General features: G+C 52.6%; 1 protein-coding gene across 2 annotated transcripts; it reads left to right on the top strand.

Moving 5' to 3' along the window:
• The first annotated feature begins 9,699 nt into the window (after positions 1-9,699).
• S1PR5 (sphingosine-1-phosphate receptor 5) lies at positions 9,700-14,883 on the top strand. 2 transcript variants are annotated; one of them, XM_032626937.1, is made up of 3 exons: positions 9,700-9,791; positions 10,151-10,210; positions 11,628-14,883. In XM_032626937.1, the coding sequence occupies exon 3, from the start codon at positions 11,646-11,648 to the stop codon at positions 12,846-12,848; it is 1,203 nt and encodes a 400-aa protein (XP_032482828.1). In that variant the 5' UTR covers positions 9,700-9,791; positions 10,151-10,210; positions 11,628-11,645; the 3' UTR covers positions 12,849-14,883. The 2 variants fall into 2 exon arrangements, with proteins under 2 accessions (XP_032482828.1, XP_032482827.1); XM_032626936.1 differs by lacking the exon at positions 9,700-9,791 and having other exon boundaries at positions 9,926-10,210.
• The last annotated feature ends 293 nt before the right edge of the window (positions 14,884-15,176 follow it).

The following is a 15,176-nucleotide window of genomic DNA, read 5'->3' as shown; positions in this document are numbered from 1 at the left end:
CCTAGATTTTCAGCTACGGGAGTCAATTCATTCCTAACCACTGCCCCCACGCCAGTTTTAGTTGTTTTTAAGTTGGACTTAATTTCTTTTTCCTGGAACTTTCAACTAAACAAATCCTGATTAATACAGCCCCTACTCAATGCCAGGCATTGCACTAACCAGTTGACATGACCAGTCTCATTGAACCGTATGAGAGGGGAATAATTATGATTCTCATTTAACTGATGAGGAAACTGAGGCTCACAGATGTCAATCCATTTGCCCAAGATCATCAGAGCCAGAATTCCAACCCACGTCTCTCTGACCCCAAATCCTGCTTCTCTGACCATGAGGAACAGTTGCCAGATTTGGAGATTTAGAGACAAGAGGTATGGTATGGTAGGGGGTGGGGAGCAGGGGAAGAGCCAGTTGGCAAAGGCCTGGGCTGCCTGAGCTTGCTTTCTTTATTATTTGTTTTAATTGAAGTATAGTTTATTTACAATGTTGTGTTTGTTTCAGATATACAGAAAAGTGATTCAGTTATACATGCATATATATCTTTTCTTTCCAGATTCTTTTCTCTTATAGGTTATTACAAAATTTTGAGTATAGTTCCCTGTGCTATATAGTAGGTCCTTGTTGGTTACTTATTCTACATATAGTAGTGTGGATATGTTTATCCCAAACTCCTAATTTACCCCTTCTCCCCTCTGCTTGAGCTTTCTTCAAAGTGCTCCAAGGAGTTACAGGAGGGTCGTGAGTGGGGAAGGACAGGAGGAAGGATGCACTGCAGTGTGGGCATTGGGATCAATAAAAATAATAACAAAAAGTAATAACTATCAAACCACAATGAGATGCCACTTCACGCCCACCAGGATGACTGTAATAAAAAAGGATGGAAGGGAATTCACTGGTAGCACAGTGGTTAAGAATCCTCCTGCAGGGGACACGAGTTCGATCCCTGGTCCGGGAAGATCCCACATACCGCGAAGCAACTAAGCCCTTGCGCCACAACTACTGAGCCCGTGCGCCACAACTACTGAAGCCCGCGTGCCTATAGCCTGTGCTGCACAAGAAGAGAAGCCACCGCAATGAGAAGCCTGCGCAACGCAACAAAGAGGAGCCCTCTCTCCCTGCAACTAGAGAAAAGCCCGCGCACAGCAACGAAGACCCGACACAGCCAAAAATAAATAAATAAATAATAAAATTTAAAAAGGACGGGAAATAACAAGTGTTAGCAGGATGTGGGGAAATCAGAACCCCTATATATTGCTGGTGGGAATGTAAAACAGGGATCGCCTTTGGAAAAGTTTGGCAGTTCCTCAAGATGTTCAGTAGAGAATTACCACATGACACCACAATTCCACTCCTAGATATATTCCCAATAGAAATGAAAATATATGTCCACATAACAAAACCTGTATACAGGGACTTCCCTGGTGGTGCTGTGGATAAGACTCCACGCTCCCAGTGCAGGGGGCCCAGGTTCGATCCCTGATCAGGAAACTAGATCGCACATGCATGCCACAACTAAGGAGTCCGCCTGCTGCAACTAAGACCCGGTGCAACCAAAAAACAAAACAACGACAACAACAACAAACCTGTACACAAAGGTTCATAGCATTTTTCAAGGTAGCCAAAAATAAAAGAAGAAAAAGAATAGAAACAAGCCAAGTGTCTGAGAATTCCCTGATGGTCCAGTGGTTAGGACTTCGTGCTTTCACTGCAGGGGCCTGGGTTCGATCCCTGGTCAGGAACTAAGATCCTACATGCTGCACGACATGGCCAAAAAAAAAAAGTCTGACATTTATCAAGTGGTTAGCTCTGGGCCGAGCAATGTGTTAGCTCTTTACACCAATGATTGCCTTCATACTCCCAAGATCACTGTGAGAATGAAAAAGACTTTCATGACTTCATTTTACAGATGAGTAGACTGAGGTCAGAGAGGTTAAGTAAGTCACACAGCAAGATGGTGAACAGATATCACAGGCCTGATATTTGAGGTCCACCAGATCTGCCCTTGCCCCACCCCCAGCTTCACCTCCCACTCCTGCTCTTTCCTCCCACTAAGCCATAACTCTGCCCTACTGACCCGATTTGTTTCTTTTACCCACACATTCTTTTCAGCCTCCACACTTTTGTGTTTGTTTTTGCGATATGCGGTTCTCTCACTGTTGTGGCCTCTCCCGTTGCAGAGCACAGGCTCCGGATGCGCAGGCTCAGCGGCCATGGCTCACGGGCCCAGCTGCTCCACAGCATGTGGGATCCTCCCGGACCGGGGCACGAACCCGTGTCCCCTGCATCGGCAGGCGGACTCTCAACCACTGCGCCACCAGGGAAGCCCAGCCTCCACACTTTTGCATGTGCTGATTCGATCTCTCTGCCCAGTTGTTCTTTCCCCTCCCCTCCCTATCTAGTCTGTGAAATGAATGTCTAAGTGTGAGGGGGAAGAGAGAGAGAGAGAGAGAGAGAGAGAGAGAGAGAGAGGAAGAGAGAGGAGGATCTGACTCCAAGTTTCCAAACCTCACTTGGAAGTGAGGGATGCAGGGAGAGGGGCACCAAGAGGGCTGCTTGGTGGGAAAGATCAGGGCCTGCCTCCTCTGCCTTCTGAGGACTTGGTCTGCCAACCATGTCTCCAGCTTTTGGAGCCCTTGGCCTGGGTTTAACCCAAGCTGTATCTGGGGACATCTGTGTAGGAAGATGAGGTCAGATTTTCCCCTGGGCAGTTCACCAGGCCCGGAGTGAGCAGGGGAGAAAAGCATGGCTCTGCCCAATTTCTGCCCAGCACCTGGGGACGAGGTGATTCCCCGCCCCCCGCCATGAAGCCCCTCACTCTCCCAACTCAAAGCCTCTTCTCAGAGCCTTTTAGAATTTTTAATAAGTACATTAATACAATAGTATTATTCACTCATAAAAAGAAATGAAGTCCTGCTGCCTGCTACAACCTGGAAGAACCTCAAAACATTATGCTAAGTGAAAGAAGTCTGGTGCAAAAGGCCACATATTGTATGATTCCATTTATATGACGTATCCAGAATAGAGAAATCCATAGAGACAGAGTGCAGCTCAGTGGTTGCCTTGGGCTGGGGGATGGCGATGGGGAACAACTGTTTAATGGGTGTGGGGTTTCCTTTTGGGGTGATGAAAATGTTTTGAAACTAGATAGAGGTGGTGGTTGAATACCATTGTGAATGTCCTCAATGCTACTGAATTGTTCCTTTAAGAGGATTAATTTTATGTTACGTGACTATCACCTCCATTTTTTTTTTTTTTTTGGCTGCCCTGCGCAGCCTGCAGGATCTCAGTTCCCTAATCAGGGATTGAGCCCAGGCCACTGCAGTGAAAGCGCTGAGTCCGGACTTTCCTGGTGGCACGGTGGTTAACATCCGCCTACCAATGCAGGGGAAATGGGTTCAAGCCCTGATCCAGGAAGATGCCACATGCCTCGGAGCAACTAAGTCCATGCGCCACAACGACTGAGCCTGCGCTCTAGAGCCCGCGACCCACAACTACTGAGCCCACGTGCCACAACTACAGAAGCCCGCGTACCTAGAGCCTGTGCTCTGTGACAAGTGAAGCCACTGCAATGAAGAGTAGCCCCCGCTGGCCGCCACTACGGAAAGCCCACACACAGCAACGAAGACCCAACACAGCCAAAAATAAATTAATAAATAAATTTGTTAAAAAAAAAACAAAAAGAAAAGCTCTGAGTCCTAACCACTAGACCACCAGGGAACTCCCTCAATTAAAAAAAAAAAAAAGGAAGTACAGTAAGCTAGGCCTTTGCTCATGCTGACTCCTCTTCCAGGAACACCCTTCCCTCTGCCTTCATGTTATTCTGACCTCAGCTCACTTCACCTCCACAAAGAGGCCTTGCCTGCTCTTGGATCTAAAATGGTCCCCAGGACTTCCCTGGTGGCGCAGTGGTTAAGAATCTGCCTGCCAATGGAGGGGACACAGCTTCGATCCCTGGTCCGGGAAGATCCCACATGCCGTGGAGCAACTAAGCCCATGTGCCACAAAGACTGAGCCTGCGCTCTAGGGCCCGTGAGCCACAACTACTGAGCCTGCGTGCTGCAACTACTGAAGCCTGCGCGCCTAGAGCCTGTGCTCTGCAACAAGAGAAGCCACCGCAAGGAGAAGCCCGCGCACCACAACGAAGAGTATTCCCCGCTCGCCGCAACTAGAGAAAGCCCGTGCACGGCAACGAAGATCCAATGCAGCCAAAAATCAATCTATAAGTAAATAAAATTTTAAAAATAAATAAATAATAAAAAAAATAAAGTGGTCCCCATTCCGGGAATTCCCTGGCGGTCCAGTGCACACTTTCACTGCCAAGGGCACAGGTTCAATCCCTGGTTGGGGCCCACAAGCTGCGCGGCCAAAAAAAATAAAATAAAATAAATTCCCCATTCACTCCCGTAACACAACATTATATTTTATTTGTTTATAGTACATGTCACTATATGGAATTCTCTTAATAACTTGTGTATGATTTTTTTTTTGTCCCCCACAAAAATGTGAGCATCTTATGGGCAGAGGACCATGGTGTTCCCATTTTCAGATGAGGAAATGGAGGTTCAGGGAAGTTTAGAAACTGAAAGTCGCCCTGCCACCTGTCTCCTCTGAAATCCATGCTCCTGGCACTGCAGCCAGAGATTTCAAGCTCAGATACTGTGAGAGGCCAGGCTGGCAATAGAAATGTCCAAAGCCTCCTGGTGGCGTGGCCTGGGAGTATATGTCTTCTCGAGGACCTCTCAGGCTGTAAAATTGTCTTTTTTTAAAAAAAATTTAATTTAATTTTTTGGCTGTGTTGGGTCTTCGTTGCTGCCTGCGGGCTTTCCCTAGTTGCAGAGAACAGGGGGCTACTCTTCGTTGCGGTGCGCGGGCTTCTCATTACGGTGACTTCTCTTCTTGCAGAGCACGGGCTCTAGGCACACGGGCTTCAGTAGTTGTGGCGCACAGGCTTAGTTGCTCCGCGGCATGTGGGATCTTCCTGGACCAGGGAACAAACCTGTGTCCCCTGCATTGGCAGGCGGATTCTTAACCACTGCGCCACCATGGAAGTCCCTAATTTTTATTTTATATTGGAGTATAGTTGATTTACAATGTGGTGTTAGTTTCAGGTGTACAGCAAAGTGAATCAGTAATACATATACATATATCTACTCCTTTTCAGATTCTTTTCCCGTATAGGTTATTACAGAATATTGAGTAGAGTTCCCTGTGCTATACAGTAGGTCCTTGTTGATTATCTATTTTACATAGAGTAGTGTGTGTATGTTAATCCCAAACTCCTAGTTTATCCCTCCCCCCACTTTTTTTTTTGATTAATAAACTCTATTTTTTAGAGCAGTTTTAGGTTCACAGCAAATTGAGCAGAAAGTACAGAGATGTTCCATATACTCCCCGTGCCCCACTCCCAACCTCTCCCACTATGGACACCCCACACCACAGTAGTGTATTTAGTACCACTGATGAACCTACATGAGCACATCATTATCACCCAAAGTCCATAGGTCCATAGTGGCTCCCCCACCCCCACCCCTTCCCTCCCCGGCACTGCGAGACTGCGAGGCATGCCAGGATCTTATTTTCCGGACCAGGGATTGAAACTGTGCCCCCTGCAGTGGAAGCACGGTCTTAACCACTGGACCACGCGGAGTCCCGCAAGTCCATAGATTTTTTACATTGAGGTTCACTCTCTGTGTTACACATTCTATGGGTTTGGACAAATGTATAATGACATGTATCTACCATTACTGTATCATACAGAATAGTTTCACTGCCCTAAAAATCCCCTGTTCTCTGCCTATTCATCCCTCCCTCCTCCATAATCCCTGCCAACCACTGATCTTTTTACTGTCCCCATAGTTTTGCCTTTTCCAGAATGTCACAGGGTTGGAACTATACATCATGTAGCCTTTCCACATTGGCTTCTTTCACTTAGGAATATGCATTTAAGTTTCCTTCATGTCTTTTCATGGCTTGATAGCTCATCTCTTTTTGAGCTGACTAATAGTCCATTGTCTGGATGTACCAGTTTATTTATCCATTCACCTACTGAAGGACATCTTGGTGGCTTCCAAGTTTTGACAATTATGGATAAAGCTGCTAGTAATATCCATGTGCAGGTTTTTGTGTGGACAACACTCTATTCCTTAGAAGCAAGTCTCGAAGTCCAGCTCCTTCCCTCAAGGAGGGGGGAACTTAGCTCTCCCCTTTAGAGGGAGTTTCCAAGAATTTTTGGACGAAGATTAAGGCCACCTAGGTGATTAATAAATATTTGGGAGGAGAAACTTTGAGGCTATGCGAATGTCGTCTTTCTCCTTAAGGTTTTACCCATTAATTTTCTCATTAATCAGTGGATTCTACCTGCAACAATTATCACAGTGGTATTCTAACAGTGATTTTCTATTTTCATCATTCATTATACTTTTTTTTTTTTTTTGGCTGCATCATGCAGCTTGTGGGATCTTAGTTCCCTGACCAGGGATCGAACTCTTTCCCCCCGCAGTAGAAGTGCAGAGTCCTAACCACTGGACTGCCAGGGACTCCCTCATTATACTTTTATTAATTGGAATTCTTCTGTCAGGAAGATTTGTTCCTTCTCCCTCATTTTAAAATAGATTCAACCATGTATTTAAATCGGTATGGATTTGTGGACATTTATTCTATTTATTCTATTCATATAATCCAACTCTATCGCTATTTATTTTGTTCAAATTGTTCCAGCTTTGGCCAGTGGGAGTTCTTTCAGACTGGCTCTGGTGTCTTTTTGGCATTTTTTTTTTTTTAAAGCACTCTGTCTAGAAGATGCTCCAGGGCCCTTGTGCTGTTTCTCTGCCCCAGCCCTAGAAGTGGTCGTTTCTCCAAGAAGCCCTGGTTCCTCATACTGGAAAATGGTATTTAGAAACCAAGATCTGGGTGCTGAGTGTACTCATTGCTACTGGGGTGTCTTTGCTCTGAGCCCTCGGCAGACAGAGCTGGGAAATGTGTGTGTACTAACCCATGTGTACACTCACATCCATATTTACTTTCATATCTAACTGTTAAAATAAACACTTCATAATGATAACCCCATCCGGCACCACACTGCTTATTTGTAACTTCATTCTCCAACAGTATGAAAACTGGTTGTCAGTATCTACAACATATGTACTTATTTGTTCAGTGCTAGTACATAGCAGTTCCAAAATTAACCCATACCCCTGTGAGAAACAAATATACCGACCAGACTAGTGTTTCTGTACAGTTCAGACAGATGTTTGAATGGGAAACTTTTGAGCCAAGCAACCGAATCTTGAGCTTGTGAGCCGGAGTTGGCCCTTCGACCTCCAGTTTGAGACAACCCCCCACCATCCCCCCCACCCCACCCCACCCCACCGAAACCATGAACGCTCTGGTCTCTGGTTGTGGGAAAGTTGTCAGTTTGCACCTCCCTGCAGCCACATTCATGCCTTAGGACTGGTCAGAGGGAGATGGAGAGGGGGGGAATGGGAAGTCCTGCTGCAGCCCTCTGACTCTGGATGGGTGGAGGTGTGAGGGTACTGTGGGAGGCATTTTGCTCTTTCAGAGATGAGGATACAGCTCAGTGAGAGTGGGCACAGATTGGATGGGGCGGGCCCTATGGGTGAGGGCCCTGGCAGTAGAACCTGCCGGGCAGGTGTGCCGGCCCAGACATGCATCAGGCAGCGGGCTGTGGCAGGAGCTCGGAGGCCAGGGGTGCCCTTCCCCTGGGAAAGAGACCAGGCATGGCTGGGGGGCAGGGGGTGGAGGCAGGTTGGGGTGGTGGTGGTGCCTGGGGTTGATGGGGCCTGAGTTGAACCCCTTCCTAATTCCTCCTCTGGGATACAGTGGTGACCAATAGCACCTGAGCTAACATTTACTGAACTCTCACCTGTGTCTCGCAGCTCTGTTCCACTCCTTCCTCCTCAACAGCATCCCTCGGAGTGGGGACTGTCATTATCCATTTTACAAAAGAGGCCACCAAGGCTCAGAGTGGGTGTCACTTGCCCAGAGTCCTAGATTACAAAGTAGCTGAGTCTAGCTCCACACTCCAAGCTCTTAACCTTTACTCAGTGACTGGGCAGAGGGACAGACAGGGTCCCTGGCTTCCTGGAGCTGGGAGTCTACGGCAGAGACCCACAGTATGCCAGATGAATAAGTAAATATTCAAGGTAATTTCAGATGGTGCCAACTGCCGTGTGAGCTTGGGGAGGAGGGGGACCCAGCAGGGAAGGCCTCTCTGTGGAGGTGACTGGCTGGAAGGGCTGGAAGAAGGATGTTCCAGGCAGGCTGATCCCCAAGTGCCAAGGTCTTGAAGTGTGTGAGGAACTGAGGGGAAGTCAGTGGGGCTGGAAGGGAGTATGACAGAGGAATAGCAGAGATGTAAGGAGGAAAGTATGTGCAAGGCCTTGTGGGTTTTGAAGGCCTTGTAGTTAGGGTTTGGACTTTAACTCTGAGCCACATATGGAGCCATGGGAGGGTCTAGAGCAGGAGAGGGCTGTGATCTTGTGTACGAGGTGGCATGAGTTGGGGGTGCTGGGCCTGAGACCCATAGCAGGAAGAGCCCCCCTCCACCCTGTGGGGCCCGTGGGAGGTGAGATCGCTGCCTGGGAGGTGAGAAGCAGCCACTTTCCCACCCTGGGGTGTGGCTTCCCCTTTGCAGAATGGGGTCATTTATGGATCACATGACGTGTGCCAGGCATGGCCCCGCCGCGTCTGGGGAATCTTCAGGGCTCATCCCAGCGGGCTTGGTCGCGGGAGGCTGTGGAGCTCTGGCACCCAAACCTTAAGGCGCCCCCCTTTCGTGGGCCCCACTGGCTGCGCTGTCCCTGTGTGGGACCTGTTGGAGCAGGCAGGAGTGTTTGTATTTGGAGCCACAGGGATTCCCTAAGAGGCTACACGGGGATGCGACCTGGCCTGGGTGTCCCACGCGGTCCCTCCCCTGGGGGCACCCTTCCGATCCATCCCCAGCCTCTGGCTCATGGTCCCTGGGACGCCCTCACCCCACCCGTGACCCGCAAAGCCTGAGGCAGCAGGTGCAAAGGGCACAGTCCTGGTGAAGGTCGTGGCAGCCAGGCCCAGCCCCCCTTCCCGGCTGTGGCCTCTGGTAGGAGGGAGCTTCCCAGCCTGGAGGCTCCTGGGAACTGGGGGTGTGGGCTGCGGGGCCAGTTGGGACTGGTCCGTCGGAGGAGCAGAGGCCTGGGAGCGACGTGGGAGAGGCACAAACAGAGAAAGACAGAGAAGCGACTGAGAGAGACACACAGAGACGGGGAGAAACAGAGACGGAGAGACCCTGACAGAACAGAAGAGAGACACACACAGAGAAAGTGAGGGAGACAGTCATTCATTCATTCACTCAGCGGCTGCTTACTGGGCACAGGCTGTGTCCAGGCAGTGCCCACGACAGAACGCAAATTCCTACCCCTGTGGGGCTGACTGGTAGGGACACAGTCCAGAAACATGACAACCGAGTAAATCACGTTGTCGGGAGTGATAAGGGTGAGAGAGACGGGGTGGGGGAAGCGGGAGAACCAGGGGGACTTACGAGCCAGATTCTCCTTATCTGGGGAGGAAAAGGTTCCCACCAGAATCTTGACCGCGCCTGCCCCTCCCCCACTCGCCCCAGACGGGGGGTGGGAGCGGGGAAATGGGGTGGGGTCTGAGCCCGGAGGCCGACGGGACCTAGCTGCTGGGGGGAGGGGATTGAGGCTACTGCTGCCGAAGACCCCTCCTAACCCGGGTTGCCAGGGTCCCTCCGCCGGCGGGACGTCCTTGGGGTGCAGCCCAGGAGGTTCAGTTGGAAGGTAGGTGGAATACAGGGAGGGACCAGTGCCCAGAGGACAGGAGGACCCCTTTACTTCGGTGGGGGTGGGGTGGGCGGGGGGAGAGGCTGAAGAACCCTCCCCTTCTCATGTCTCCGGGTCCTCCCACCGCGGCGGAGCGTCCCTGGGAGAGAAGCCCAGGCCCGGAAGGGGGAGCTGAGGGCTCGCCTGTGCCAGTCGCCACCAGGGCGCGTTCCGGTGCCGCGGCGGGTGGCACAGGCTGGCAGACACGGGCTGGGAGCCCGGGCCCCAAGGGAGGGGGCAACTGCTTGCGACCGCCGGCACTCGGCCTTGCGGGCCCGCCCCCTCGCCTGTCAGCTCCAGTCCCGCCCCCCGAACAGAGGCAGCTCACTCAGCTCCAGGCCGCTCGACTGCTGAGCGCACAACGCCTGGGCACAGGGGTGAGTGTACAGCACTGGGTCCTTTCGCGCGCGGGGCTCGGCCTGGCCCAGAGGGTGTTGCCCTTGTCACTACCCTTGTCCCCTTGCTTGGGTTCCTCGGCCTTTCCCGAAGGCCTCGCGGGAGAGGAAAACCGGCGACTTCGGGACTGGATGCGGGACCCGGGATGGGGGTGTTTGTGGGGCGCCCGGAATCCCCTGGCCTTGCTCCCTCCCAGCCACGCCACTGCAAGTTTCACTACCTCACTCCTGCCTCCAGGCCAGACGAGGCGAGGCGGGCGGTGCACAGGGTGTGAGCCTCTGTGCTGTGTTCCCAGCAGAGCGAATGTAACCTGTATCTGCGTGTATCTGATGCCCCCTTCCCCCACAGCGTGGCTGAGTCCGTGACTCCCTGTGAGTCCGTATTTGCGCCTGGTTCCCTGTGTGCAGCTGAAGCTGTCTGGGGTGCATTTGTTTCTGCCATGTCCAACTAAGTGCGTTCCCCTCCCTAGGCCTTGGTTTTCTCATCTGTTAAGTGGGACTCCCGTGATTGTGTAACTGTTTCTGCGTGGATGTGTTTGTGTGGGAGCGTGAAAACCTTTGTGCCTGCTTCTATGCAGGGTACTTTGAGCGTCAGCTTCCTCGTCTGTAAATTGGGGACGAGGGGATTATAGCGTGCAGTCACAGGTGGGAGGTATTATTATACTTTCATGACATATATGCCCTTCTGCAAGAGTCTGTGAGATGTGGATCCTGTCTGCTGCCCTCAGGCTCTGTCGCTGCAAAATGCGTGGATAGGCTCAGCTTTCTCCCTGGGGTTTTGTGGCGGATGAAGGGGGGTTCGCAGGAAAAAGCCCTGTGTGCAGCGAGGTGTGAAGATTGTGGGGCTCTGGGTTCCAGGCTGGGTGTGGGTGGAGTTTGTGAAATTGTGGCCTGTGAGACTAGGCATAAGATCCCGTCTGCGTGTGGCGGAATTTGTATATCTTTGCCTGTGTCTCTCTGTCCATGTGTGAAGGGGCATTCGTGTTTCCCTGATGGGGTGTAACTGAGCATTTTGCCCTAGTTTGTGACTACCTGTGCACATGTCCTTGTCGGTGTGTCACTGTACTTGTGTGTCCCTTTCTGTGTGTGGCTATTTCTGTCTGTTTATGATTAATGCGCCTCTGGACATCCTTGCTTGTGTGTGAATTATTAGTGTACCTTTCCTGTGGGACTTGTGTTACCCTGTCCCCTTGTGATGTTATTTGTGTGTCTTTGTGTCGGCCTGTCTCCATGGACACCCCCCTGCCATCCCAAACTCCCTCTGGGCCCCGTAGTGCGTGTGGGGTAGGGAGTAGGGGTTTAGGGCCTCCTTCGCAGGTGAGGCCCCGCCCGTGCCCGCCTCCGCAGGCCGCGGGGATGGTGCGCGCCAGGCCTGACATTGCACCCAACCTCTCTGTAGTCTTGGGGCAGGCAGCCCATGGAGCCGGGGCTGCTGCGGCCAGCGCCAGTGAGCGAGGTCATCGTCCTGCATTACAACTACACCGGGAAGCTCCGCGGTGCGCGCTACCAGCCCGGCGCGGGGCTGCGCGCCGACGCCGTCGTGTGCCTGGCCGTGTGCGCGTTCATCGTACTCGAGAACTTGGCCGTGCTGATCGTGCTCGGACGCCACCCGCGCTTCCATGCGCCCATGTTCCTGCTCCTGGGTAGCCTCACGCTGTCCGACCTGCTGGCGGGCGCCGCCTATGCAGCCAACATCCTGTTGTCGGGGCCTCTCACGCTGCGCCTGTCGCCCGCGCTCTGGTTCGCTCGTGAGGGTGGCGTCTTCGTGGCGCTCGCCGCGTCCGTGCTGAGCCTCTTGGCCATCGCGCTCGAGCGCCTCCTCACCATGGAGCGCCGGGGACCCGGACCCGCTCCCTCAGCTCGTCGGGGGCGCACGCTGGCGCTGGCGGCCGCGGCCTGGGGCGTGTCGCTGCTCCTCGGGCTACTGCCCGCGCTCGGCTGGAATTGTCTCGGCCGTCTGGACGCCTGCTCCACGGTCCTGCCGCTCTACGCTAAGGCCTACGTGCTCTTCTGCGTGCTCGCCTTTGTTGGCATCCTGGCTGCCATCTGCGCACTCTACGCGCGGATCTACTGCCAAGTGCGCTCCAAAGCGCGGCGCCTGGGGGCCCACCCCGGGGCTGGCGAGGGCGCCTCGACCCGCGCACGCCGCACGCCGCGCTCGCTGGCTTTGTTGCGCACACTCAGCGTGGTGCTCCTGGCCTTCGTGGCTTGTTGGGGACCGCTCTTCCTGCTGCTCTTGCTGGACGTGGCGTGCCCGGCGCGCGCCTGCCCTGTGCTCCTGCAGGCGGACCCCTTCCTGGGCCTGGCCATGGCCAACTCGCTTCTGAACCCCATCATCTACACGTTCACCAACCGCGACATGCGCCAAGCGCTCCTGCGCCTTCTCTGCTGCGGCCGCCGCTGTTGCAGCCTAGGCCCGGGTGCCTCCCAGCCGTCGGGGAGCCCCCCTGGGGCTTCGGGCGGCCTGCAGCGCTGGCTGCCTCCTGGCCTGGATGGCAGCTCCAGCCACTCCGAGCGCTCGTCACCCCAGCGGGACGGGCTGGACACCAGCGGCTCGACAGGCAGCCCTGGCGCGCTCACAGCCGCCTGGACCCTGGTACCCCCTCCGGCCGCAGACTGACGCCCTTTGGTCCGCCACTGGCCTCCCTAAGAGCTCTTTCGCAGACTTTCTTGCTAAATTAAGGAATTTATAGGAAAAGCAGCTGAAGATGGTGGAGGCAGAAAAGACGCAGGAGAATGTATTTTATTGACGCTAAACCCCACGGCAATGAACAAAACAGACAAAAATCCCTTCCCTTGTGGGATTGATGTTCTGGTGGCGGACATAGACAATAACGGAATGAAGAGGTATGGAGATAATTCCAGTGACAATACACTGGTGCGATGGTGGTCAGGGGACGCCCCTCTGCAGAGGTGGTAACATGTAACGTGAGATGGACTGTCCCGGGAACTTCTGAAGGAAGATCATTTCAGGGTGGGGCTGCAAAGGCCCTGAGCCTAGAATATGCCTGTGTGTTCTCTGAAAAGCACATATGTCAATGTGGCTGGAGCAGAGGACGGAGAGGGAGAGTGGGAGGAAACAAAGGCAGGGGGATAATGGGACAGATGGGGCAGGGACTTACGAGCCCAGGGGAGGACTTTCTTTTGCTCTGAGTGAAGTGGGTTCATGGAGCGTTCTAGGCAGAGGAGGGACTTAATCTGGCTCACGTGTTTACAGATGCCTCTGGTCTCTGTGGAGGGTGAAGCTAGGAGAACAAGGTGATGGTGACTGCACTGGCCTAGGGGAGTGGTGATAAGGAATCAGACCGTGTGGATTCTCCATGGATTTGGGAGGTATTGGACAGAATTCCAGAGGAAATTGGGGGTGGGGGAGAAAGGAGTCAAGGACAACTCTTCACTCGAGATGAGAGACCAAAGACAGGGCACCCTAAAATTTGACTCTAGGAGACTCAGCCAATTCCTATCTGAAACAAGATTTCTTTGAATGTGGTGTCAGATCCTTCATAAAGAATAAACATACAATCGAATAATAAAAGTGATCACAGTTTATTGTGCCTGGATAGTCGCCCCATAGTGCTAGGCCCAGGACAGGCCTTTTTCTCACCCTTACTGCAACCTTTCAAGGTAGGTTTCCTCACCCCCATTTGACAGATGAGGAAACTCCAAGGACAAAGTACCTTGTCCCAGTGTCTGAGCCAGGATACAAGACCAGGTGGTCAGGCTCCAAGGTCCGAGGAGGCGCAGGCTTGATGTCTGGTCCCTCTGGAGGGGTCTGTTAAGGCCAAGAAGACACTCCCTCCTTCAAGGGTCTGCATTTTCGGCCAGGGGCGATCCTAGGGCCCCGTTTGTTCCCATAAAAGGCTCCAGGAGCAGAGGCCGCGTCTGCCAGCTGTCCCTGGCCCCCAGGTGTCCCCAGGCGTATTCCTAACCTCTGTGCGGAGGGGCTGGAGGGAGAGGGGCGGGGTGGGTGTGGGGAAAGGATTGGGGGCTTCGGGCTCAGATTGCGGCACGCCACCTGCCGGGAAACATCGGAACTGCAGGCAGCCGTAAGTAAAGATCGCGGTGTGTTTTGGGGCGTGGAGCGGGGGCTGACCCCTGCAGACCGTACGCACGGGGAAACAACCTACTTGCTGGAACACAAACACACTCAAACCTGGGGTCGCCTCCCAGGGCACTTCGAGAACTGGACCCAATCTCCCACCTGGCCTGGTTCCCCTATCCCCAGGCTCCTGTTATCTTCCGGGGCAACCTGAGACACCCCACCCCATTGTTCAGTTGTGTGATAGTGTGACAGTAGACGAGTTATTCACTTGTTCACATCTTACAAAATTCAAAAAGCACCAGTTCCCCCTCCTGGATGCATACACTATTGGGAAACTTCCAGAGCTATTCTGTGGATAAATGAGCTGAAATGTAAATACACCTCTCTCGTTTTACACTTTAGCACTGCTCTCCACCTTGCTTTGATCACTTAATAGTATATCTTGGAAATTGTCGCACATCTAGATTTTGTACTGTGTTAATTGGCTCTGGCTGCCATAACAAATACCATAGTCTAGGTGGCTTAAACAGCCAAAATTTATTTCTCACAGTTCTGGAGGCTGGAAGTCCAAGATCAAGGTGTCAGCATGGTTGGGTTCTGGTGAGTGCTCTCTTCCTGGCTTGTAGACAGCTGCCTTCTGCTGTGTCCTCACACTGTGGAGAAAGAGAGCAAGCTCTCTGGTGTCTCCTCTGATAAGGGCACTCATGCCATCACGAGGGCCCCACCCTCAAGTCCTCATCTAAACCTGATTACCTTTCTAAATCCCCATCTCCAAATACCATCACCTTGGGGGTTAGGGCTTCAAAATATGATGATGAGGGGGCACAATTCAGTCCATAGTACTTTTTTCTTTTTTTCCACATTAAAAAAAATCGAAGTAAACATGTCTTGCTTCTTTTCACTGGC

The sequence above is a fragment of the Phocoena sinus genome, chromosome 3 (genome assembly GCF_008692025.1).
Source record: "Phocoena sinus isolate mPhoSin1 chromosome 3, mPhoSin1.pri, whole genome shotgun sequence".
Taxonomy (NCBI): Eukaryota; Metazoa; Chordata; class Mammalia; order Artiodactyla; family Phocoenidae; genus Phocoena; species Phocoena sinus.
Note: the sequence above shows the minus strand (reverse complement) of the source record. Positions and strands in the feature narration are given on the sequence as shown.